We start from the raw sequence: 27,734 nt of genomic DNA on the forward strand, positions 1-27,734 counted from the left end.
TGAGATGGGGTAGAACCCAGGATTCTTTTAAGCTACTTGGATGGCAATGAAAGCTAAGACACCTCCTCTAGTATTAGGTCTGTCCATTCTTAAGAGTTGATAGTCCTCTGGTATCGCTAATGTTAGCGCTGGGCCTGCTGCCTCATGCAGCCACGTTTCTGTGACCGCTAGGAGGTCAAGGTTGTCGGATGTTAGAATATCGGCTATTTTGGTGGCGTGGGCTACGACAGATCTGGCATTAATCAGCGCTTCAGCTATCATAGTTGTGATAGGTGATCTCCGAAGTTTCAAAGTTACTGGTGTGTGTTCTTTAGTTTTAGCATATGAAGTAGTTTGCATGTGGGCTTGAGTCATATGCATAATGGTATGTTTAAAGTTGGTACGGGGGTTTAGGTAGGTGTTACTGGTCATTTTAGGTTTGTAGAGGGAAGAGAGTCTAGCTCGAAGCGTAGTGTTTCTGTTCAGTGTAAGACAAGGTGCATATTTAATTTGATCCATGGTTATCAAGATTATTTGTATAAACAACAGTGGTAAGGATAACAGCAGGGTTTTGCTGACATGCATAGTAAGGTAGTTGGTACAGGCTACAGTAGACTGGATCCGATGGGCTAAAGCTAATATCTAGTTGGTGTAGGTTAGGTCAGGCTAAATTCCGAATAGGAGTGGTAGGCTGCGATAGTTCAACCTAGGCACAACCGGCTAAGTTCGGCCTGGGCACAGTGGTTTGCAATGGGCTAGATTTGGCAGAGTAAGCTAAATTCAATATGGGCACAGTGGGCTAAATTCAGCAACATAGGCATAGTAGGCTAAGTTAAGCATAGGCAAAGTAGGCTAAATTCAACATCGGCACAGTAGGCGAAGTTTAGGATAGGCACAGTGGTCTGCAATGGGCTAGATTCAGCATAGGCTGCACAGTGCGCAAATAGGCGCTAAACAGGGCCTTGTCTCTCAGGCCTTTGCCGGAAGGGCTGATGCTGTTAGGCGATCCTCTGCACACCCGGCCACGACACATCAGAACACTGCTCACATTCCCCCAACATCTCCTCCCAAGCTTCGAGGCTCAAGTGATTCGGTGAAACCACAGAACCGAAAACTCCGTACCAATGTACGGGCTCGATTGCAACCCTTTCTGCATTGGCAACTGCCTTGGAGAACGTATAGCAGAAAGGGCGGCCTTACGTCTTCACGCCGGTCACGTGATACGCTATGGCGTTCCCCATGTGATCTTGGTGGACGTCACATGATCCAGAGAAGTCACATGACCCAGGGGCGAACAGTATAAAGTTCTGAGAGACAGAACGCTCATTGCTTCTCAGCTGGCTTCGGACACTGTTTGGCGTTACAACTTGCTCCTTGTTACCTTGATCTCGGAACTCTATCTCGGACTCCCTCGGACACCCCTTGGTACTTTTGCTTGGAACTGTTTACCTGTTGCCGGATATTTGGACTGCACCTCGACTTGTCTTTGGATCATCCCTTGGTACCTTGCTGATCTTCTACGCCTTTTCCCTACTGGGGATTCAAGTCAAGCCCTGACTCCCACAGGTGGCTACTCTTCATCCACGCTAACCTGCGGTTCTACCATTCCAGGGACCGCCGCATCTAATGAGCCTCGAACCTCCCTACTAGGTTACCTGGGTCTCCCTTACACCAGATAGGTAAGACACTTTAGATTCTTTTGTTTACCTGCCTGTATTGTGATTGCCTGGTGCTTAACCTCCTTCCTTCTTGACAGCAGCATCGGTGTTCCAGAGGCTCCGTGGATCTGGGAAGACATCTCTCACCTGTGGCCTCAAGGGTCGCACAGCGGGTTTCTATTTTGTTCCCCTGTGCGTCACTTGGGGACGGAGGTCTCATCGGTCTACACGACACTCAAGTCAGAACAGATGCCGACTTCCGCCTGCCGGCGAAACGGTGCAGGCCGAGATACGCGGAACACAAACTCGTATTGGAGGCTGCGTGTAGGCCAGACGGCTAAATGGCTAAACACTAGGCAGCCAGGTGATGCAATATAGTCCTATGCAGGTGGAGGAAGGGTTAGCATCAGTGAGTTCTAGTTCACAGTAATGAGTAGAGCTAGAGAGCATAATACATTTACAAAGCATTAGTCGGGTGGAGTAACGCCATACGTATAAAAGCGTAGCATTCAGATAAAGGTCTCCTGGCATAGAGCGTGAACCATGAGGCATGAGCATATAAAATGGCAGCAAAGGCGTAGTCAATAGTGCTACAAGAGACGATAAATGTTACTCACTGGTGACTTGGGAGGTGATGGGTTTTCAAGGGTTCATGGCAGAGGCAGCCTGGTGGCCACGGACAGGCACAGACAGGCAAGTGCCTTTAACGGAGTCCCTTCAGTAGGAGGGCCGGCTTGCGCCTTCCGGCGGGGCCGCTCTCCAGATGATTGCAGAGTGCTCCAATGAGTTCAGCACAGATAGCTTACAGAGCATCACCTGCCGACTCAGCCACCATGTAGGCTCAGTGCCGATGAAGATCTTTTCGCAGGGGCGAGGACCTCCCTCGGCCGGGCCCCAAGTTAAGGTTCTTTGCATAGAGTTGGCCTTGCTGCAGATAGGAGCTTAGGAATGATCAACCATGGGGTAGGGGGAACATACACCTCCTAAAGTCAGCACCTGACCCGACCATTGGTTAGTCGAGGAGGCATGCTCATGTATTCCCCCGAGGAATAGCCTCAGTCAATTTAGCCAGGTCCCCCTTTAAGCATAATTGCTCCTCAGCCATGTTGGAGCATAGCAGAAAGAACGCATCTAGCTTCACTTCCATTGTCGCCATTGGGTCTGAGAGTACGGTTCCTGAAGTTTGGGGGCATTCTGTACAGTGACACTAAAGGGCACCAGAGCTCTCCCCGTCCTCACTATCCCCAGGAAGTGATTCAGAGGTTAATTTTTCTAGGTCTGGTTTATCCGACAGATTTGAGGATAAGATGTTGTCGTGGACAAAATCTGCAGGGACCACTGGATGACATGGCATAGTTTTTAAAAGGGAACCATTGTTGTCAAGCGAGTATTAAAGTCTGAGCCGTAATCCATCCTCTCTTTCGTTGATATTTTGCCAGCCAGAGTTCCTTTGACCGTTGGCTTAGTAATTGGCGCATTACCAAAGTATTCCTTTATTGTTGGTTGTGGGGTGGACACATCTGGGATTCTCAGCCCAGACGTTTTTTTATGGCTTGGTGCGGTGCTAACCATGCGCTTGTTGCTAAATGGGCTGCAGACCTGTGCCTCCCCCCTCCCCCATCAGAGACCTGCTGTCACTACCTAGTGTGGCACAGTGCACCTCTTTGGAAGGCATTTAGTTGGATTACGTTATACTTGATCTGGAAGGAGGACGTGGAGGAATCACGAAAAGGATGACAAGGGGAAGGGAAGGGAGAAGGGGGGAGGCGGCGGGGGCAAAGGTAAGGGAATGAGAGTAGTAGCGGGAGCCCCAATTAGCAAGCTCTGTCAGCCTGAAGCCACCTCAGTCTTCCCCTTTTTAGGTACAGTTTCGAGAGAAATGAACAAGCTGAATTCCCACTCACACGCCGCAATTATTGGTAGTTTCATCCTGAGTGCACTTGATATCCGATCAACGTCTGGTGGTCGCCCCCTCACAGCACCAAGCACCTTGCTTAAGCCACGGGCAAAGTATTTCCAACCGGGCTGCGGCAGGCTATGAAAATCTCCACTGATATGGAGAAACCAAGTGTGAGTGCCTGCACCCACCGCCCCGTTACGCAGGGAGAATGTACTTACAATTCACTGTGCCCTCATGGCTAAGTCCTTGGTGCCTCATATCTCGCCCTTGCCTCATATCAAGGGCGATCTTGTGATTAAAAACTATCGCGGTATTGTCGGCATAGTTGGCGAATTTAACACCAAAAGATTTAAGGAGATCACACAAGCATTTAATATAAATATTAAATAACGGGTTCATGATCCCTGGGGGACTCAACATGTTACGGTTACCTTCTGCGATTGCGATGTCCTCTTGGCGACACAAGCTGTTCTTGGGCCAAGACAGGATTTTAACCAAGAGACTGCTTCCGAAGAGCATAAGCCTACTTTTTGTAATCTATATGCCAGTAGGTTATGTCAAACGCTGAAGACAAGTTCAGCAAAAGCAGTAATGCAGAGCTCCCTACGGAAACCGGATTGTTCTTTCGCCAGGATATTATTCTTCTCAACAAACGCTTGCCGTTGCGAGTATGCTATTTTGCCAAGAATTTTTAATATGAACAGTACATTTGCTATATCATTTTCTGGTATCAGAGGATCCAGGTTGTCCTTTAACAGAGGTATAATCCATGCTTCCTTAATAGCAATCGGCACAAGTGCCTCAGTAAAAGAGCGATTAACAAGCTCTGTGATCCAAGGAGTGAGTGTGCTTGCAAATTCCTTAAACAGGGTGGACGGGAAGATATCGCCTTTACAAGACGTCGGGTTAAGTTTTTCTATAAACTCAAATACCTCTTGTTCAGAAACTTTGGAAAACGAAAAAAGGTTTGTGCTCTGGATAGTGTTGTCCATCCTTACAGTATCTATATCTTCTACAAGGAGTTGTGAATCCATTTTTTCTTTGATGCATGTTGGATGTTGTTGGGTTTTCTGGCAGAAGCTATCTAGTATGTTCGGACACTAGCCATCTGCTACGATAACTCGAGGTTCAATTATCGGACCTTTGAGTTCCTTAAGGACTGTAAAGAGCTCTTTGGATTTCAAAGGGGCTCTTTCTATTCTAGTGTTGAGGGTTAGACATTTTGGTTCAAAAATCCGTTTCTTGTACTCCTTGGCGGACAATTTGTATTCTGTCAGTGTAAGAAGAGACGGGTGACTTCTCCATCTGCGTTGTTGAAATTTTCTCTTTTCCTTTGTAGCCAAAAGAATTTCAGTAGAGAAACGTAGTTTGTGTCCATTCTGTTTCTTGTATTTTATTGGACATAGAGGGGCAAGAATATTGAATGCTTTATTAGTAGCATCCCTAATAGCAGTGGTAAATTCCTCCAGTGGTAGTCCACTGGCTAATGGAGGTAATAATGGATTTATGGTGAAATCAAAAGCTTTGGAAGTAATATTTTTTAAGTTGCATAAGAAGCTTTTATTACTCCACATTCCCTTTTTGTATATTTGTATCCCCTTCTATTTCCACAACCTAGATGTTACTGTACATGTTTCTTGTTCAGAGAAGGAATGCCTGGGATTATGCTGCTGAACTGCCCTTATAGGCTGGACCAGACTGCTATGCAAACTGATATTTCTCCACTGGTATTGGGCAGTGAGCTAACACTTAAATGCACATCCTTCCAGTTGGGTACTGCCAATTAATTGGATTTTAGGCCATGTTCATTGTCATAAGGAGGGCTCTTGCAAGTTTGGCAAACTTTGTAAGATGCAATGTTGCTTCAACACATTACATAAGAAGGTACACAATACACTCACAAGTGCATTGCATCAAAATCTTTATAATGCAATTCTAGAGCAGGAAATTACATAATAAGCTGCATATAGGAATCTGTCATGATGCCTACCCCCGGGCATCCGGATCGAGTCCATCAGCCCTGGGAGCAGGCATCCAGATACTCATTAAAACCCCAACAGCCCCGGCTGGGGGCTGTTTGGTTTCAGTCCTGGCGCCTTAGGCGCCAGGCTCATCATAGAAATCAGTCGGCGCCAGGCTCATAGACTTTACTTACCTATGCAGACCATGCTACAAATGAGTCCAAGCCAACGTGAGGCCTGGATGGGACTATTTTATTACAGGGACTATTTTTTACTCGGGTGTGGTTCTGGGGAACTTCTTACCTGGGACTACTTTGCAGGCTATTTAAACCACGCCCGAACAGCAGCTCATGCTTCGTGGTGTTCTGCATCCAGCAGCGTAATGCTCACCGTGTCTGCAAGTCAGCATCCAGTCTTTTGCCACGCCCACCTCGAATCCGGAGCTCCTAGACAAAAGGAAAAGAAAGGAGAAGAGGTTAGATCACGGACATTATTTGATTCCTTACCTGATTCCGGACCCAGCACATCTCCGAGCCTGGAAAGGATATTATTTCAGCACACGTCGCTTCACCAGCAGCAACGCCGCGTTATACTCACCAGTCCACCGCATCTTTCGACTCGGCGCTGCCTCCATCATTTTCTTCGTCGAAACCCAGCATCTGGGGGGAAAACAAAAGGAATAAAAAGGTGAGCCGAGAAAACCGACAAAGACAATCTCTTTGCCACCATAGGCTTACCTGCTTTACCACCGGAGGTATTATCCTTTAATTCGCTGCATCTTTCTATGCCGCACCTATAAAGGGAGAGAAAACAGCAAGTTAAACTCATGCAACTTTTACCGGAGAGTGTTTGGTAATACAGACTCTTACCTGAACGCCATCAGCTGCCTCCAGGCAATATTCTTTTGGACCCAGCTGCAACCTAACGAGGGAATGGAACAAGAGTGAACATCAGACATATTGAACTCTTTGAACTTTATAGACACTGGAGTCAATATTCCTCCGGAACTCCTCCAGTACCTTCAAACCAGTGAAGTAACTGGTATCTACGCGCCCCTGCATGCCATGCAGGATGGAGAGCTCATCATTTAAAAACATAAGGTGAGGTTACCAAGAGGGGATATCGGAGGTGATTAGTGGAGAGAACGAGAACAGTTGGGGGGGGGGGGGCATCACTAAAGTCCACGGGTGGCTAAATCCCTTTCTCCACTTGCAGGAGAATACTTCTACGAGTCCAGCAGACAAGATTAGGCGGGCCAGTCCAGACTGTCATCTCTTCACTACATTGGTGGAGACCGCAGCTGTCCGGGTCTGATCGACGCCCCTGTGGGAACCAGGTGAGCGTAACAGAATCAGACGCCAGGAAACAAGACCACTAGGGCACACCAGAAAATAACATCATAACCTTTAGAATGCAATTATCAGGCAGCAAGTGAAAATACAAGCAACATAATGCAGGAAAAAAGGGCACTGGAATTACATCAAAATGTAGAAGCGACTCAGGAGTCTCCTAAAATCTGCAATTATAGACTGTTAAGCACATGTGGCAGGTACTCGAGTCTACATGAAATGGAGCAATTGCCACTTGATCACAGAGGCAGATGTTGGGCACTGACCACTCTCTACATAGGCAATCAGCTTCTGCACAAACGTTTTATACAGACTCTGGTGAGGGGGTACCTAAGCCAGGGCACACACCTGCACAGTGAAAGCACCCGCATACCTGCAGAGGGAGGACAATCATGAAGATCTTTTTGTCTTTGTCGGACAGGATATACTTCACAAACGCCCAGCCGGTGCCAATCAGTACAATGGTGATGAACAGTAGCACGCCTTTTAACCTAAGGAGAAGGGAAATACACAGGTGACGCCAGCATGCAGATAAAAAGCTGAGCACAGAGATAACAGCAGAGCAGGAGCTACAAGGCCAAACAGCCCAGAATTGCAACGTGATTGGAGGATTCATCCCTGCACCCTTGCGTTCGGGGTGTGAGAGAAGTCTACCCACAACTAGGCAACAGGGTTGCCCTCGAAGTACACTGGTTGGTCCTAGTGGTAAACGTGTTAGAGCAGCTAAACCAGTACTCTCAGTTGATGAGCAGTGTGGTTACAATGTACAGTAAGCGCTTTATAACATTCAATAAGGGAATGCCAATACAGTGTATTATGCAAAATAGATCTTAATCTTTGCTACTGTGATGAATCCCTCAAAATTGTCACTTCTGCCTGGGAAGGGGACCCTTCCCATGGAGCCAGGGAGGTAAGGCCGCTACCCGATAGTCCCGCTGGTGGTGGTACCAAGTGGGAGGATCAAGGGGACCCCACTGTGGGAGAAGTGAGGACTATTAAGGGAGATTGCGATATGTACACGATTGTGCTGCCAGACATGATACACCCAACCATATGAATAGGGCCCAAGCAACCCCACTCTGTCTCCTCTTCTTCTGCCAATTTCCTCATACACAGCAGCTATGTATGTCAGGCAGATGCTACTGTGGCGAGGAAGAGTGAAGGAGGATGACTCCAAATGTACTGACACAAGGAAGAGAAGGGTGATGAAGAGCCATACGCGGAACCAATACGAACATACTAGCTATTTGAAGCGAGAGGGTGTGAAGAATCCCAAGGATCCTCACTAAAACCCTGCCGAAAGTCTCCTCTCAGGCAGCCAGGGAAAGGCAGCCGCTTCCTGATCCTGGGGTGTTGCACTGCTGGTCGATCACCTGGGAGAAGACAGGGCCCAAGTTGGTGAGGGGATCCCGTGCGATGAGACACAGTATTTGTCCTCTGACACAGAGTGCCTTTTGGGGTTGCCAAGACAGGTAATGGTATATTGTCATTATATTGTCCCTAATTCACATACAAGATGTGTGACCCAGTGTACACGCTCTGTTAACTCCGAGTAAGCCTTGCCAACAGAAAGATCTTTTAAGAATAAATACCCTCCATGCTCCCTAAGGGATAATGTAAATGGGTCTACAGAAAATGCCTTAAACCTAATGTATTCCTCTGTAGCCACCAACTCTAACAGTACATCTTTTAATGAGTTTAAGGGAATTAAAGCTGCCCTTAAAATAACTCAATTGTTGAAAGAACTAACTTTACCGAAGGGGACTACAAGTCCCATAATGTGAGCCCGATTGCTGTGGTTGCCATGCAGAGGCCGTACAGGAGACAGAAGCAAGAAGCAGTTGGCAAGCCGTAGGTCTCAGGAGCGAGAAGGGCTCCTTACGTTTGTAGCAGGACCGGAGACACCTTTACAGAAGGGTGCGGGGTCCCTAAAATGCCAGAAGCAGTAGAAGTTGTGGAAGCAGTACGACCCACAGAGTAAGTGTCAAAGAAGCCAATGAGTGAAGCACAGCGTTCAAACTCCTTGCACAGGCATTGCCCGCAACAGTATACGGCTCCCTGTTTACTCGCGTAAGATTTAAAGCGAGCAGGCGTTGTTTGTTGAAGCTGAAAATACCTGAACAATGGAAACGTAGCACTCGCGTATAATGTGAAAGACATTTTACTCACGTAAAAGCGAAAATTGTTTAAATCCATTGTTCAATCTTTCAAAGACGGTTACTATTTAAAGGAGTAGCCATATGTCACTAATTATGAAGAGTGAACGATGCGAAGACCATTACTGAATACCTTACCTTGACATTACAATTGTTGAAACCGTTAACTTGTGGAAATTACATAAAGGAGTGGTGGCGTGTGCCTAATTGTGATTATCAAAAGGAGGACAGAACTCTATACTTTTTTTTATTTATTTATTTAAATTTGTATAGCGCGCAAGCAGCCCAGGGGCATTGAGGCGCTGTTACTTGCATGAGCTTAGTTACAGGCACGGTATCAGTAAGAGGCATAATACAGATAGGAACAAGCAAGGTTATCATTACAGCTTATATTTCACAACTATACTTCACTTTCACTCAGGAATAAAATTGAACACAAGTCTTTAAACCTTAAAAACTAAATAAAGAAGCGGTGTTGTGTGCCAAATTGCGATTTCTAAAGCAAGACAACTATATTCTTTACTTTAACAAGGCATACCTTTAATTTCAAACTATTGAAGAGAACAAGCATTGCCCAAGCCAAGCGTCTCCTCATATTAACAATGAAAACAGCCATATTCAAAAAACAATGTAACTGTACTGTGAAGAGGATACCAGTTTATTGGCCTAAGATACAATTGTGGAAGCATTACCTGAAGCTAAGAGAGTGGCACCAAGGCTTCTGGTGATTACTTGGGCTGATTACTGGCAGAAAGGTGCAGGTAAAATTGAGAAGGGAAATGGGCTAATTGTAAAGACTATCTTGAAGCTGACTCAACCTGTAGTGCCAGCGACTGTGGAAGACAGACAAGAGAGGCAAAGAGGCTGCCCCTTTTGAAGAGAGTTATTCAGGGGAAGTGAGCCTTGCCTACTTGACGTTTCTGAAGTGTAAGCATGTCTGTCCGAAATACTGAAGCTGTGGTGGCATATCTGCTCGTCAGTGGATGCAACACTGTAGTAGCTTAAACAAGGAGGAGTACTGTGAGACAAAGGTAACTGTTCTCATAGCGAATCAAGCAGAAGTGAAGTAGTTGAAGTGGAAGCAGAAGCACCAAGTCATCCTGACAAATATACCATTGTGAAGTCTAAAACCGTTAACCAAGAACTGCATATTAATGGCAGTTGTGAATATAGCATTTCTTTTTTAACAGTGGCAAGTCTTCTTGAAGAAGTGACAACGCATCATGGCAGGGATTACCATTGTTGCTATTTGGTGGCAGTGGAAAGTGGATATTTCACCAGGGAGAAGAAATTTGCCATCATTTGAACTTTGGTTAACAAACTTTTATATTGGTTTTGAACTATCAAGAACTGATGAGAGACATTTATTACTTTGGTTGAACAATAACAGAACTGACCTTGAATCCTGGGGAAGGGAAATTACCCAGGACATTAGAAGGTTATTCAGCGATAATGAATGTTTTTTATGTTACGTTGTATTGCCCTACATTTTCTTTGTGTATTTGTTGCTTAGTGTGAGGGCCTGTTATCCTGTGCTAGAGTGTTTTCCGAATATTGTTATCCAACATATATACACTTTGTGTCATTTTTATGGTTGCTTATAAGCACTGGGCACCAGAGTGGATTTGTGCCAATGAAGTGTGCAAACATTCTGGTATTTGGGGCGCCTCAGATACTGCAGCTTTGTCTCTAATTTTGTCACATGGCAGCTGCTGATTATTCTTTTGCTGGACTCCCGCATTCATTTTTCGTAATACCTCTGCCGCTATAGTACAATCAGAAACCTCAAGAGAAATTGAGTTTGAATCATTATCTGTAGGCATATTTGTGGTTTGTAGACTTAATCGGGGGACCCTATTTTCAACAGGACATGGTCAGGTGGTTATTGTGAGAGAGCCCTTGGCACTACAAACCCTCTAATGTCCGACGTTAAGGATTGTGCACGCTTTTGTGCAATAATTTTTAATTGTGGATACTAGTTTGTTTTTAGTTTCACAATCAGAGATCTCCCTCTCACCGTCGATTTACTTGCTTCTTTTAACAGCAGCATAGATGTTTTTAAAGTATACCCAAATGGCATAAGTTAAAACAGAATCAGCAAGTAAACAGTTATGCTAAATTGTACCAAAGTGCTGAAGTATTCACAATGCTCTCGACTCTCGCTCCCCCGCCCAACAAGCACTCTGCAGTGCGTGCGCCCACGAATGCGCATGGCACGGTTTTGTGGGCAGTTGAAGTGGAAGGGTGCTGAGGCAGAGAATGCAGAGCAAACAAAATACATTTTTACCATTGTGTGATCACCAAAGTCAATGCAGGTAAATGTACTGAGGCATCAAGCAGCAACGTTATGGGAAATAATCTGATATACGATGACAAATCTTTGGAGTCGAGTGGAAGTCGAAATGAGTAGAGTTAAAGTAATCTGTTTCTGAGGGCTCCACTCCCCACGAACCACAGAAACACAAAAACACTGCCACACTCTCCCTCACTCCGCTTGTAGTAAAGTTATTTCAAGGGAACTCCTACCTTCACACAGTCGCCCAAAACCTCCTCCACGGCTGAGCACAGACTTACAAAAATGGAGGTGAAAACAGACTCAAACTGGCTGGGATCCACCAGCGTGAAGAACACCGAGGCACTAAACAGTCTCTGGCGTAGAAACAGAAAGGAGACACGCTTTGAGAAACCCTGTAAACCAGTGAAAATATCCAGCTGCGCAATGATTTATGAGTGGCCAGCAAGGCCACGGGCGTATAGTGCTGTCCGGAATTTAGTAGAGTCACAGGCATTCGTCAGCAGTGGGATTATAAGGCTAGAGCCCGATCAAGGGAGACCAGTTGTGAACTTCTGTTTAAGGGGGTCCGAGCCTGATTGAGGGAGACCCATGGTGAATAATAAGCCAGAGAACTTGTGAATGTGAAAATCCTTATGAGAAAGGAACTTTGGTACTTGTTTGTTACGCCAGGCACTATGCAATAAGAAACTTTCATTGGGAAAGAGACTTTGGCACAGAATTCCCTGATACCTATGTTTTGAACTGCATCCTTGTGTCAGAGAAGCCTGAGTGTGTGCATAGCTTGAGTGTGCCACCTTATCGCATGCTGAAAACGTGGTGAAAGGAAGCCAACTGCTCAACTATCCTGACATATTGTTTCTTGAAAACGTTTCTTTTGTATACATCATTTTCCCACACCATTTGGATTTAGAAGTAAGAATTTGCAATAGGTTTATTAGTATAGGCCCTTTTACTTTGACAGAGACTCCAGTAGGACTGTGTTACTATTATTTGATGGTCGTCGCTTGCTCCCATCCTCAGATTTAGGGTTAGACAGGTGTTCAATCAACCTACTGAAGTTCAATAAACGCCCTTGAACTGTGATCACTTGTGTCTGTCTTCAGTGTTTGATACCATGCCTTCCTTACAGGGAGTAGAAGTGGGGTGTGGAGCAGTGAGTAGTATTGTGGCCGATGGAGTAGTAGTGTCGAGGAGGGTGTAGTAGTGTCGATGTTAGGGAGAATTCTCAGAAATGTGCTAATTCCCTCCACCTTAGAGACCCTCAGCAACTTTGCTGGATTTTGAGGACTTGCTTTTTCTTAACCTGGAGAAGAGTGTGACCCTTTTTCCCACTCTTTCATGTATTTTAATGTGATTTTGAACACTGTTTCTTTTGGTTGTGGAGTCTGACAAACTCCATAGGCATCATCTTTTACATTGTGTCACAAAGCACCTTCAGTGCAGTGGCACAGGGAAGTCTTTCAGATTTCCCAAAGGTTTAAATACCTTCTCTGGGATAAACTACTGTTTCCCAGAGCAGTGAAGTGAAATCGACTTTACTTATATTTATAACTTTCTAGACCCAGCACACACTATCTTACAATAGGGTGCTGGAGGGGTTACCTAGTATGCCCTTTGTCTAGCTTCTCATGTAACATTTTGTTACACTTCAGGCTTCCCCGCGGGCATCCTTGCCGAATACAACTTCTTTACAGGCTCCTCTGTGGTCCAGGTACAAGCTACCATGGCGTCTGTACAAACGTCGACGCATTCCAGGTCACCTGACACGTCTTGTATATGGAAGACGTACAGCAAGCCACGCCCCTCTTACGACTATAAAACCACCGTCTTCCAAGGGGCTCATTGCTGCTAATTAGCATTACCAGCTACTCGCGGTTTCGTCCGTTTCCTCTTCGAGTCTTCCTACACGAATCCTATTCTGAACTCCTGGTTTTGACCCTTTGCCTGACTTTTGGATTGCCTCGTCTTCTCCTTCATTTCCTGTCGTGCTCGTCTGGTTGTTGGACTCGGAACGCTACTGGATACGCCTCTCTTCTGTGTCTTGCGGTTCTTTCCTGGTTGCCGCTCTGCACTTCAATTTTGCTGTCTACTATCCGGATCATCTCAACAGCTACTCAACTATACTCGTGTACTCAGGTGCATACCTATTGTCTTCCATGGATATTGTCTTCTGTTGGATTCTGGGACATTGAGTGACTTTTCTGTGAGATTGCTCTTAAGTGCATATGAACGCCCTCCTGAACTGCACCAACCCGGCACTAGTGCGTCCCTCGTGCCGTTCGGGGTTACTTACCTATACTAACTTCCCTGTTTGTTATTTTCTCCTGTCGTTGTCTTCAGAGTCCTGGATTCCTCTTACTCCATTTATCTTTATTCAGGTCAGTTGTTTATCAATTCTATAGCTATAGTGGGAACCGATACTGATTTAGTTCAATTCCACTCATTTGTGTCATTCTTTGTAGATCATCCCGGGGAAACCCAACTCCACTCCAATATCTATCTAGGTAGTTGTCCAATCATTTCAACTGTTCTAATCACTTGTATAATATCAACACTGTCTAATATTTTGATATTCTTTTGCAGCATTGGTATTGGCGGTGTGTGTTCTCCCCGCTCTTTTACTCAATTGACACCTCTGTCTGTTCTAACTGAAACAGCAGAGAGGTACATTGTGGAAAAGAGCCCCTCTTTGAGGAATCCTGAGTATTGTACTCAGGGGAGCTGGGATGGAAGGCTGAATTTGGAATCTTATACCACCAACATCTCCAAGGTCAATTTCTCTGCATCTTCGGCCTATTCGGAGTGGTGAGTAACACATTTTTATGTTACCCTTTTCTACTGAATGGCTGGTGGCAGTGGTTTCATTTTAACTACCGTGGTGTGCATTTACCGCGGGCTGCGTTTGCAGCTGCAATAAAGCACCCAAGGGTGCCATTTTTGTCAAAATGTCCCGGTCTTCTTTTTTCGCCATTTCTTTGTGGAAAGGTCCTTCTTGAGATTTACTCTGTTCGCCAAACCAGGTTTGGTCCCATTGTTCGCTTTCCCTTTGGCGGGATTCACGAGTGAAGCCTGCTTCCGACTCCAAGTGACTGCGGTAGGCAGGAAGTGAGGGAGGTGCCCGAAACTCCCTGTGCTTAGTCTCCTAGGAGACTCAAATGCACTGTGTGGTGATTGGCCGGCTGATTGTCCGGCAAGGACAACCACCCTGCTGGGTGAGTGATAGCCAGACTGGAATGAATGGGAGAGAACTGAATAAAAGATGAGGCTTTTTGCTTGGAAGGCAGAGTCGACTACAGGATGAGGGAACGAAGAAGAACTTGAAGATGACGCCTGCTCCAACTCCTATGCCGTAGGTTTGCTCGGTGAAGCCCTGCTGCTGTGCTGAAACTCCAAATTCGTATCGACAGAGAAGCCCCTGCAAGGACGACTTCTCCCTTTGAGTTGGTGGGACCAATCAACTCCAAAGTAAGCCACCTGGACATCCATCTCGGAGCTGGTTGAATTTCCACAGAGTTGCTGCTGGAAACCGTATAGCCAGGAAGAGGAACACCAGATTGTGTGCATTGCTTTTAAGCTGGCCTAGAGCTTCAAGAAGATCCCCGGACTCCCACGAAGCAGGACTGACTGAGCCTGAGCCCCCTCAACAGAGTGTGGGACAACAGAAGCAAGGAAAATCCATCTCGACAGCCAGGAACCGCGGTGATACCATTAGCGGTAGACGCGAGGAGCTGAAACACTAAACAGCAACTGATTTGAAGATTGCCAGTTGCGAGCAGTGACCGTCCCATTGCAGAGCAGGAGTCCCCAGAAGTCCTTCCTCTTGTCCCCATGACTGAGGCCCAGGAACAGAGAGATCTGCATAGCAGCACAGGAACAGAGGTCATCTGCTGCACTTTTTTTCAATGCAAAGGTACTGTAAAGTCTGAGAGAACGTACTTCTCACTGTAGAGTTGCTTGCATCTTCTACTACTCACAAGTCTAATCAGCTTGTGGCCGTAGATTTGATTCTTCTCTTCTTCAAAGAGTTCTAAAGCATTGTGCAAAGACTTTTCTATTTACCTACCAGAAGTGCTTCATCCTATATAAAACTTTTGCCCATTGACTTTGGCTTAGCCTATTGAACTGAACAACTCTTCTTGGGGGATCTAAAAGTATTTGCCTGCTTAAGAATATTTGTGGTCTCTTGTATGTTCTAAATATTCTTTTCCTTTGACTTACTACTAAATGATTCTAAATGCAAGTGATATATTCATATCCCCAGCACCCTAGCAATTGAAGTCACCTGAGGGTGTAGGTAGTGTCTGTGGGCCATGCCAAAAGGGTATCTACCGATTTAGAGATATTACGAGTGTGTATTTCATGAGGTGTATTTGAGTGTTACTGTTATATTGCTCCCTTCTGAAGAAGGCTTATTTTAACTGACTGATAAATTAATAATTGTTTATTCAAGAAACCTTAGGTGTAAGAGTTTATTTGAATGCTTGTAACTGTAAATCTGTGCAACTCCACAACAGCTCACATTGACCCCTTTTGAGATTTCTGGGAATGGCTCAACACATGTAACAACAACATCCAGTTTACGATGGAGTACAGTAATGCCCATATACATTTTCTGGATCTCCAAATTTCGTGCCAAGAAAACAAACCTATCTGTAATCTATTCAGAAAAGCAACTGACTGAAACACACTCTTACACTATTAAGAGTGACCACCCTCAGCACATTAAACAGAATCTTCCATACGGTCAGTTCTTGAGGGTCAGGAGGAATTGCACGTCGGTAGAAGATTTCTATCAGAATGCGACCGTTTTGGGAACACGACTACGGGCACGTGGATACCCGAAAAGATCGGTGACCACCGCAAGCAAAAGAGCCAGATTCACCAATCGAGACCTGTTACTGACACCACGTACGGACACTGACAAACAAAGAAGAAAGGGTGTCCTGCGTTATCACGCATGGCCCCAATACCTTCAATCTCAAGAAAGTGATTTGCAAATACGGACCTATAGTTAGGCTACAACTTCCAGATGAACCGATACAGAGAGCTAGGAACATCTGGTTCATTCCTCATTCACTCGTGATCCACCAAGCACAGGACTCTGGAACCTACGTAAAGTTACAGGGCAATACCCGTGTGGCTCCTGTTCTGTGTGCAAGTTTACCAAGAAAATTCAAACATTTGGAATCGGTGGGAAGCAATGGTTTCTCAAAAACCAATCAAATTGTAAAAGCAGTCAAGTGATATACTGCATCGAGTGCCCTTGAGGCCTTCGTTACGTGGGCCAAACGATGCGCAATGTTGGAACCCGGATCTCAGAGCATCGGTCTAGGATCCGATGCAAAAACATCACAGCCCCCCTGGTCACACGTTTTGGCCAATCAACACACACCAGACAATAGCCTCTGGTGGGTCCTGGAGAAAATCCAAATGGGTCGAAACATTCAGAACAGACTACTCAGCATGGAAAAGAGGTGGATCCATAGATTGGATTCATTTGAAAATGGGTTGAAAGAACAATTTCCCCCCAAGTGTGGAGTGTTGGCTCTTTGGATAGGTACATGTTTTCATCCTGAGTACCCCTCCATGGCTCTTTGGATAGGTACATGCCTTGCGGCAGTACCCCTCTGTGGCTCCTTGGATAGGTATATGCTTTCATCTTGAGCTACATGTCCTTACATACACAAGCACATGTCCACAGCCGACACTGGGCTCAATCAGCGGATATGTTGCACTTGCTTTCTCGTACGAAGAGGGGCCCAACTGGGGGCGACACACGGTGAGTCTCCACACAGTGTGCCACCCCTGCCCTCTGACCTTATACACTCCCTCGACCTCCCCCAATCAAGCGCAACATATGCGCAGGTACAGCCCTCCACATGGGCTCTATTCTCCAATTATTTAGCTTTACGGCTCAGGACATTACTCTACCTGATATGCACATCAACTGTTTTTTTACAACCATTTCTATGTCTACATATTTAGAAAATTAAACAAATGTTTTTTTTTTTTTACACGTTAGTAAACAATAACATGTTTTTTCGCCATGTGTGTACCAATAGGGCATTCTGGGCCCAGTCTTAACGGTTGCTGCTTACTATACAAGCCGGGACCGGTTTATCTACACATGGGAGCTACCTGCAGCGCCGTGCCCCGTTGGCACGTAGTCACTGCATACCCTCCCTCTCTCCTTGATGACGCTGTGGTGACTCCACGCACTCTGGCACCGCCCAACCAATGACGCGTACCAATCAGGTAACGCGCAGCTATTCCGGCCCCAAAAAGGGCTGTCGTATCTATAGCAACCCTCCGTTTTCTTCCGCATTCCACAGCGAACTGGCGTTCTGCAGCACTCAGCATTCTGCAGCGCTTGACTGCAGGAACATCCAGCAGAGAGTTTCAACAACCTCCAGGTATGTGTCCCCTCCGCTGCACACACACACACTTCTTTTTTGATCCCTGCCCTCGTGTGTGTGCCCCAGCGCTAGACGAAGAGAGTCATGTCCCCATATTGACATTTGACATTTCTCCCTTCGTTCTATATACACCACGCCTAAATTACCATGCCTAAATTTAAATGGGCTACGTTCACTTCAGATGGACTACGACATAAAAGGCCGGGTCCTTCTCCCGATGCCATCTGAGCTCCGTACAGCACGAGGTTCATCTCTCCAAGTGGCACTTGAGCCATACGTCAGACAAGATTACGCACAGCTGGCATCAACCGTTTGACATAAATACAGGTACCAGTTCATTACCTTTTTATACAAGCACACTATGTGTCACAATGCCTCTGACCCACACAGATAACGTATGGGGTGGTACACACGCATCACCATACACAAAGCTCCTTACACGCGATTAAGCACCATGTTCTTATCTGTTGCCTTTCCCCCTCTTTTCCCCCCCCCCCTCTCCTTTTGTCCCCCCCCCCTTCCCTTGTTTATTTCCAGGTGCACTGCACTTGACGGTTTGCTTTTGGACGCCAGACATTAAAGGCCCCTCCTGCCTCCAATACTGACAGATTTTTACCGTAATCAGAGACACATTCTCCAGGTCTCGTGCTCCGACTTCAACATTTATTGGTGTGTTCATAATCCCCCCCGCTGCTGTCTACTTCTTTGCAACAAGCTCTTTTCGCTACTACCAACATGAGGGTGTTATTGGGGTCGTTGAACCTTGGGATCCATGTGGAGTTTTAGAAGGGGTCCCACAACTATGATTTTGTCTCCCCCTGTGGTATTTCCTTCATGCAGTTAGAATACCGCTAGAAATGGGACCACAAACATAGTTTGGAGCTGTCTAAAACATGCAAATCTAGATGTATTTATTAATTCGAGGAATTATACATTCTTTACACGTGGAACTCCCCACCCTATATAAGCGGTTAATTGCACACACACCTTTTTTTCTTGAACATCTCCTCACCACTTTCTTTCCTTTTCTTTTTTTCTTGACCCACAGGGTCCTGTTATCCACTGCCCTGACGAAGGCGGATCTTCTGCTTTTTTGGAATAAATGACCTTACCTATTTAAACCGCTGAAACGCACTGCTACAAGAGGGGATTGAAGGTCCTTCCAAGACCATGTCATTAACCTGGACCGTGAACTATTACGAGTCTACCAATTGAAGGAACATCCCTCGGGTTCCTTCTAGGCTCCCCCTTCTCCGTTGGCAGACCCGATCCCAGATAAGAATCGTTCTTGACTCTGGGACATTTCCACAATTTTAGAAAAGGATCTATTTCCTTCTCTCATCTCAAACCAGTTTTTTTGAACCAGTAACAGTGTCTGGATTCAAAGATCGCCTTTTCTTCAATTGAAAGACGAATGGATCGAGCATGTAGTTTTCACAGGCCCTCCTCTGTGTTCGTTCTTTTTCACATATCGGTCAACTTGAACCGGTTTCCTTTGATTCACTGTGTTTTATGTAATTGCTTTTGGATTTACGTTCTCCTCAATGAATAGTTCTTGCATTCATTTTTGACTTGTGTTAACTATATATACCTCATGTTCAAGAATATGTATATGTTGATATAAATGTCATTATAATTCAATGTGCCCCTATGAGGTGGGCCTCACTGTTTTCTTTTGTTCCTTTTTGTGATTGTCATATTGAATACCTTTGTATGATTTGTTGTCAATAATAATATGTTGATTTTTTTATACACTTGCAGCTGATAAGGTGTTTATGTTCTTTATGATTGAATGTAGAAATGAAACGCTGTTGATAAACGGATTGGACTAGGTACCTGTGTTCAAATAATTCAACCTAAATGACCAATCCTCTACGTAAACGCACCTTTTTGTTTTGATACCCTTTTGAGATAAGCCTGGCTGCTCAACACGCTACCAAAACTGAGTAGTACAAGCTTATACCAAAGGTTGGGTTTCCTATAACTGTAGTCAGAGTTGTTTATAGTGGTCCCAGAGGGTACTGCATACAAACTTTGCCTAACAGTCGAGGAAGGAGGAGTAGTGTCGAGGAGGGAGGAGTAGTGTCGAGGAGGGAGGAGTAGTGTCGAGGAGGGAGGAGTAGTGTCGAGGAGGGAAGAGTAGTGTCGAGGAGGGAAGAGTCGTGTCGAGGAGGGAAGAGTCGTGTCGAGGAGGGAAGAGTCGTGTCGAGGAGGGAAGAGTAGTGTCAAGGAGGGAAGAGTAGTGTCAAGGAGGGAAGAGTAGTGTCAAGGAGGGAAGAGTAGTGTCAAGGAGGGAAGAGTAGTGTCAAGGAGGGAAGAGTAGTGTTGAGGAAGGTGGAGTAGCAGGCTAGAGAGGCGAGTAGAAATAAAATTAGGTGGATGGGGAGGGAGAATAAAAAGGTTTAAGATTGGAGAGTGGAGGTAGAGCAAAGAAAGGAACATCGGAGGCACAGAAGAGGAAGTATCAGGGAGGGAAAGGGTGGTGGGTGGAAGAGGGTGGAGAGTGGGGGGAGATAGGGAGAGTGACATAGCTACAGGGAGAGGTATAGTCAGGCATGTAAGGAGAAGATCAAGTGGGGCTCGAGTGTCTGAAAGGCACCAAATCCACAACCTGAGTCAGCATGGGGACTTTAGAATAGGAACACCTAAATTGTTTCCTGTGGAAGGTTTGACAGATATGGCGCATTACCGCCCCATTTAAGGGCTACCGCCCTACTCATGATGAGGACCACTGTCTTAAGGAGTGCGACTTCTCTAGAAGTACTTTTAGGCAAAGTTTTCAGTGTCTGTAGGGTGGTTTTTTAGAACCTGTCCAAGTTCCTGTGTGACCCAATGGGATAACGACAAAGGGAGAACCAGGGATTATAGCTAAAAGAATAGATGCCATGCAACCAAGGTGTGGACTGGTCTTCCTAAACTCCAAGCTTAGGGATGGATCTGCTGATGCTCCCTGGAGAAGAAGACTGCTGGTGGGGGGGACTCCTGAAGAGGCTGCTGGAAGGAATGCTACCTGGAAGAACAAGTTACTTACCCGTGGTTACGTTCTTTTGATTGTATGTTCCTCTCACGTATTGCTCATCTTTTGATATATACATATCCAGCTTTAGATGCTTTGGAATTTCGCTCCAGCACGGGGCGCTGCGCGTTGATGCCTAGTGACTCGATGTCCCTCGAGGGCCTCAATTTCGATGTCGACGTCATCACTGATATATAGTGCGCGCAGCGACAATTGGCTTCAGTTCGGTATTTGTGTGTACTTCCAATTTTCTTTTTGGGTGTACTAACGCAGGACAGTGGCTCACCCCGAATGAACGTAAACTACAATAACAAGTCAATTCTACTATGGGGTAGGTAGGAAAGTCTGATGAGGAATACGTGAGAGGAACATCAAATCGAAAGATCGTTACCAGGGGTAAGTAACTTGTCGGATTGTGTCCTCCCACGTATTCCTCATCTTTTGATAAGACTCCCAAAGTGTGTATGAATTTAGGAGTTTCTTATTGGCTTGTGTGTACCGAATGTAACACTGCCTTTCCAAATCCATCTTCCCAGCCAGAGGAAGAGTTCAGACAGTAATGCTTTGTGAATGTGTGAGCGGAGGACCATATGGCCGCCGCACAAATATCCTGAATTGGGACTCCTCTCTGTAAAGCAGAGGAAATGGCCATGCCCCTGGTCGAATGAGCCCAGAGACCTTCAGGAGGATATTTTCCAGGTAACCTGCAGAATTCAAAAGTCCTAAAATGATACACCTAGATAAGTGCTTGTAATGGATTGGCACATGAAAGTAAGCATCCTGAAGGTGCAGTGATAACATCCAGTCCTGGAGCTGGAGGGCCTGAAGGATCTGAGAAAGGGTTACCATCTTGAACGTGTCCTTCCTGAGGAACTTGTTCAAGTCTCAAGTCCAAGATGGGTCTCAATCCTCTGTCCTTCTTGGGATTATAAAGTACTTGGAGTTCCAACCCTTGTTCCTCTAGAGCACCTTTATCTAGCAGGGTCAATATTTCCTGCACAAGGAGCGGATCTGCAATGAGTTGTTCCCCTGTGGATGATCCTGAATCCTTTTTAGAAAGGGAAGACCGTAACCCTGGGCTACTGTTTCCAAAGCCCATACATCTGAAGTAATACCCTGCCATTCTTAGAGTTGTACGTGTCCGAACTCTATCACCTCAGGAGCCAGGCCGCTAAGTTCAATGTCAGCGGGCCTGGGTGAAGTGTTTCCCCTTTGCTCTGCGACATGTTGTACGGGCAAGGCAGTTTCACTGGAGGAGATAGGGACATCTCCATCAGATGAGAGAACCAGGGTTGGCGGGCCGAAATGGGGGCCACCAATATCAAGATGACCGGTTCCGGGTGCATCTTGTGCACTAACTTGTTGTGTAGGGGAGTCGCAGGGGTTGGGGGGAGCGTAAACAAATTTCCCTGACCATGTGATCCAGAGTCCGTTCCCCTTGGAACGGTTCTGGGGGTACCTGGAGGGGTTGTCTTGGTATTGAGCGTTCTCCAGAGTTGCGAACAGGTCCATCTCTGGTAAGCCACATTCTGCGAAAACGTTGGAGACGATGTCTTTGTGTAATCGCGATTCGTACTCCATGGGTAGTGGGAAATCTCTGCTGAGTACGTCTGCCAGAAGATTGCGTTGCCCTGGAACATGTTGTGACAACAGGAACATGTTGTGTTGACAGCCCACTTCCAAATGTTCTGGGACAGTTTGGACAGCACTGGAGATTGAGTGCCCCCTTGTTTGTTTAGATAGTACATGGCCGTGGTGCTGTCTGTAAGGATCAGTTGTGTCTTTCCTTGCAGTTGTGTCTGAAAGTCTTTCAGAGCTTTGAATATCCCTAATAGCTCCAACAGATTTATGTGGTTGGATGCTATTTCTGAGGACCAGACTCTGTGCGCCGTCTGCTGAAGCAGGTGAGCCCCCTTCCCCGTAATAGATGCGTCTGTTGTGAGAGTGGCTTCTACTGCAAGGCTGGTGAAGGACATTCCCTTCAAGAGGTTTTCCCTCGACCACCACTGCAGAGAGAGAACGAGGGCTGGCGAGACAACCACTAGATCGTCCCATTGTCCGCTGGCCTGACACCACTGGCTGTTGAGGCACTCTTGCATTGGACGCATGCGTAACTGCGCGTGAGGAACCAAATAAATGCAGGACGCCATCATTCCCAACAGTCTCATGGCCTTGCGTACTGTCACCTCCCAAAAGGCTACATATTGAGGGATTTGAAACAACATGTTTTGGACCCACTCATTGGAGAGGAAGACGAGGCCGTCCTTTGTTCGAATTTGAGCCTCTATCGGAGGACAGGTCTTTAGGACCCCTATCCCCCACATTGCCCACCCACGTGAGGCTCATGACTCGTCAGCAGCCCCCATGCACCTGGATCCGGGAGGCAGGGTGGCTGCGGATCGACACATGAGGCTGCACGCCCCATAGTATAGCAAGACAGACACCATTTTGTAACACTCAAAGACTCCATCTTAAATGTACTGAACCTAGGCCTCAACAGAATAGCCTGTGTAGAAAAGCTGCAGCTCAGCCCCCACTTGACCACGCACACAGAGTCCTGCACTCCCCCCCCCCCAGCCTCCACCCCATGGCAGATTCGATGAAAGCCCGTTCTCACGAGCAACTAGACGCGAACAAGTAACAGAAAAAACACTATCATTTACCTACCGCAGTACATCATTGCCCTAGAAGTGACCGGACTGGTAGTTGGGGTCTGGGAAAGAACAAAAGCTATCCCTATCAAGCATACCCCGACCCTGCGCCTAACCCCTGCACTGGTGATATATGGTGTCCGTGACCCCCAGCCCAATTCCCCCAGATGAAATGCTAAGCCATGAATGTAAAACTTTCAGTCTTATCCATGCTACTAAGATGTGTGTTAAAAAGTGTTAAAACGTATAATGCCAGTTACACGTATTGAAGCAAAGTGACCCCCGCCTGCCCCAAGACACCTTGTGCACTGATGCCGAATGTATGATCACTCGAAAATTCACTTTGTGCCAACTAATGTTTGCTGCTATTGTAAAAAGGGTATTCGAAAAGCAATATCTAAAATGCTTGTGTATGATGTGATAAAACATTATTGTATTGCATATAGGCCACCCAGGGCATTGAGCCCGTTCTCACTACAATCAAAATGTTAGATTAAGACATTGCTTTCTTGCTCCCAAGTACACAACCCAACCTGACACTACCTCACGTTTGTTATAGGTTCACCTCTCATGAATTGCCAGCATAAGACCGTCTAACGTAGTGTAATGTATGTGCTAAAGAAAAACCTTCAATGTCATGAACCTAGTAATGTAAGCATATGTGAATGACAGGAAATGTGTAATTTCCCTAATGCTCCCAGCTTTAACATCTTTCCCCTCTAATAGTATATTGTGCAGCCCATTGAATAGAGAATCTTACAAAGTTACAAGGCCATCTCCCCCTCCTCCCGCCAAGGCCCGCCGGGGCTCGCTGGTGTTCGAGCAGCACAGCCTCACCTCCCCACATTCCTGCTGGACCCGCTCCAAGTATTTACCTCCCCCATGTCAGAGGCCACCACACAACCACTGTGTACTGCCATGGCCAGGCCAAGTGAATTATGAGCTACCTGGTCCTAAATCCCACCGCCTTTGAGGTGCCAGCAAGGTGCCCCCTCTGACCTAATGGTATTCCAGTTCACCCCAAATTCACCAGACCACAAAGACAGTTATCTGTCCTTGTGCAAACATCCCCCTGAGCCATCATTTACTGCACCCAACAAGTTAAGATGAGGAAGACGGCTTGAGCCGTGCCCCCTGATAAGACACCTGGACCCTTTTGTAAATGACACCTTTACGATGATGTATGAAGAAGGCTTCTATTACATACTGCTCTCCAGTGTCCCCACCCAGGTATTAGATTGATGTGCTAGAAGTTTCACATAACCTGGCATAAATGAGTGTGATGAATGTGTATGAATGGCCACAAGGGCACGTTTCTAAAACCAAAGTGGTGAATCTCCACTGACAGCAAGAGCCCTGGAGCTCCACCCCGACAAGCCCAGCTGACCCAAGCACTCTGCGATGCCACCACGTGGATCCCCGCCAATCATGGAGCACCAAGCACATATACTACATAGTAGCTAGACGTCGCCATCTAATCCCCAAAGACTATGTGACCCCTATAGCTTAGCTCATGCACGACGTGTTTTGTAATATAACTGACTGTCTTTGCTATTGTCAGACAGAGCGCTCTCGGAGTTTGCAGAGTCCTTTGCATGCCTTATATCGATTTAGATAAAGACCTTTTAACTTCACCCGCACTTGGTCGTGGTCTCATTCCCTCCTGGGGTGTGTCCTGTATTGCCTCTCATAAGGGGGGTTTACTGCCTTATTGGGGGACGCTTACTTTCAAGCCCCAAGGAACTGGGGTCTAAACTGGATTTCTTATCCTTGATGGAGAATCCCAGGCTGAATAAGAGGTCTATAGTTTTTTGAGAGTTTGACAGGCATGTTCCGTAGGAATCCCCTGTTATGAGTCAGTCGTCGAGGTAAGGATAAACTGGGATGGATAGCCTGCGCAGGTGTGCCACTGCCAGTACCTTTGTAAATACCCTCGGTGCTGAGGGTGGTACTTTGAACTGATAGTGCTTGTCCTGTATCATGAATCTGAGGTACTTTCTGTGCGCTGGCAACATTGAAATATGAAAGTATGCATCTTTCATGTCCAATGTTGCCATAATGTTTCCTGTGTGAGCAGTGGAATTACTTCCTGCAGAGTGACCATATGAAACTTTTGAGGTTTGACAAATTTGTTCGCTGAGCGCAAATCTAGTACAGGGCGATGGCGAGATCCTTTTTCGGTACAAGGAAGTACACTGAATAATTACCCTTGTTTACCTGTAGAAGAGGTACGACTTCTATGTCGCCCTTTTCCTGTAGGATCTCAACCTCTTGTAGCAGGATGCGTAGGTGTTCCGGTGGCAGGCGTCTTGATCGTGGAGGTCTGAATTGGGGGTCCACCAGAATTCTATGCAGTACCCATGGACGACGTTGTTTAGTTCCCACTGGTCTGTTGTTATCCCCTCCCATGCTTGAAGAAATGATGTTAGCTGGCCCCCCTACCGGGGAGGTATGGGAGGGGACCCGGATCTGCTGGTCATTTCTGACCTGAGGCCAGGGAGCCTCTAGGGGTGGAATTCCGGCCCCTTCCTTTACCACTTCGTTGACCTCTTGGGGGATACGGGGTGTTATAACTGGTTCCCTGGGGCGAGGACCAGTTATTCCCCGACCCATATTGGTTGTGAGGGAAGCGTTGGCCACGAAAGGAACCTCTTGAACCGCTCCCTCTCCTTGGGGAAGACCTCTGGGTGATTTGATCCAGGGTCCTGAGGGCGTTGTGCTCCTTTTTAGCTGTTTCAAGCGCTTCGACAACTGCTTTCCTAAATAAGTTAGTCTCCTCCACTGGCTTATTAGTGAAGTTTGGGTTTCTGGTTTGAAACCAGAGTTTCTTAACCATGCATGCCTCTTTAGGAGGGTAGCTTGTGCCAAGGTACTGCCCGCCGTCTCTGCCGCATCCAAAGTATTCTTGAGAATACTCTGATTAACCAGTTTGCCCTCAGCTACAATGGAAGCAGGCGAGCCTGCAACGGTTCAGGGACTTCTTGAAGGCCCTCTTGTAGCATATGCCATTGTGCGTCTGAATAGCTAGCCAACAAAGTTGTGTTATTAGCTATGCGAGTGGAAAAAGCTGCGGCAGTTGTGACCCTTTTCCCTAGTGCGTATAACCTTTTGCACTCCTTATGAGGGGGAACCCCGCCCTCTTCCTGGTTGTGGTTACCACCAGGGAATCTGGAGTAGCATGACCCCTAATGTAAAGGGGTTTAGAAGGGGAAGGGCAAAACAGTTTTTCTATTCTAGGATTGACTGCCTTTGTTAGGTTGGGTGTTAACAATGAAGGAGACAAGCGTTTCTTGATTGAGTTCAACAAAGGAATAGCCTGGTTTGCCGGTGGTTTTTCCTTTAAGATGTCCTCGACAAAATCAGCCTCTGGTACAGCTTCCTGAGTAGCAATCTGGAAATGTTCAGCTGCCCTCTGTAGGATAGCGTTGAACGCCACCTGAACGTCGACTGGGGAGGCCTGTCGAGTGGATGTAGTAGGGGGGAATCCATGCACAGGGCGTCAGGTTCTGGTGGTGGAGTAGGTGATGCCCATGGCTGATGATCGACCCGGTCGTGGTTGTCCTCCCAACCCTCTATGGGGTCATTGTGATCATCCACAGGGCCCCCAAATGGATATTTATCCTGATTAAATTGGTCTACAGGGATCTCATCCTCAGTGAGGTCATAAGTCTCTTCTTCCTGAGAAGGATCAAAGGTCTTTGCAATTTTTGCAACAGGGGGAAGAAGGCTCTCCTCTCGAGGCCTTTTGAGGGTTGAACTTCTCTAAGAGTTCTGCAAACCTCTCCAACCTATTCATACACCCTTCAAACTTCTCTCTGGTCCATATTGATGAACCAGAGGAGTCTGAAGATTTTTCTTTTAACGTTGAAGAAAGAGACCCAGGGCTCTCTGAAAAGTCCTTTTGAGGTTCCGATGGTTGTGTTGTGTCTTCTGATGTATCTTTAGGCCTATCTGTAGGTTTCAATCAATCCTTAGGCCTATCTCTAGGTTTCGACGAGTCCTTAGGTTTATCCTTGGGTTTCGACGAGTCCTTAGACCGTTCTTTCTGATTTGATGCTGAAACGATCCTAGCGATGATTTCGGTAATATCTGGTGTCACAGTAGTGTGTTTGGACTGGGCCTCCGGTTGCGCAGTTTTCAGCGTAACCGGGGCCTTCTGTTCCGCCGACGCCTTCTGATCTTCTCAACGGACACTTGAATATTGGTGGTAGCGCCCTTTGATTTAGACTGCCAGGTCGCATGCCGCACCTGCAGTTGCAGGGATGGCTGCCGATCATGCCGATCGGTGGGCACTGCCGATCTATCCGGTGGCGCGATGAAAAGCTTCGACTGTTTGGTTGAAGACGGACCGG

At 46.5% G+C, this 27,734-nt stretch overlaps 1 protein-coding gene across 2 annotated transcripts in view; it reads right to left on the minus strand.

Annotated features, from left to right (window-relative positions):
* LOC138447901 (protein GPR108-like) overlaps nt 1–27,734 on the minus strand; it is an 851,977-nt gene that overhangs the window by 622,667 nt on the left and 201,576 nt on the right. For both annotated transcript variants that reach the window (XM_069604412.1, XM_069604414.1), the window contains one exon: nt 7,221–7,338. In XM_069604412.1, coding sequence (XP_069460513.1) covers nt 7,221–7,338 — 118 coding nt within the window. The remainder of the gene's footprint in view (nt 1–7,220; nt 7,339–27,734) is intronic.

Source organism: Ambystoma mexicanum, chromosome 3q (genome assembly GCF_040938575.1).
Source record: "Ambystoma mexicanum isolate Mex_15411 chromosome 3q, UKY_AmexF1_1, whole genome shotgun sequence".
NCBI lineage: Eukaryota > Metazoa > Chordata > Amphibia > Caudata > Ambystomatidae > Ambystoma > Ambystoma mexicanum.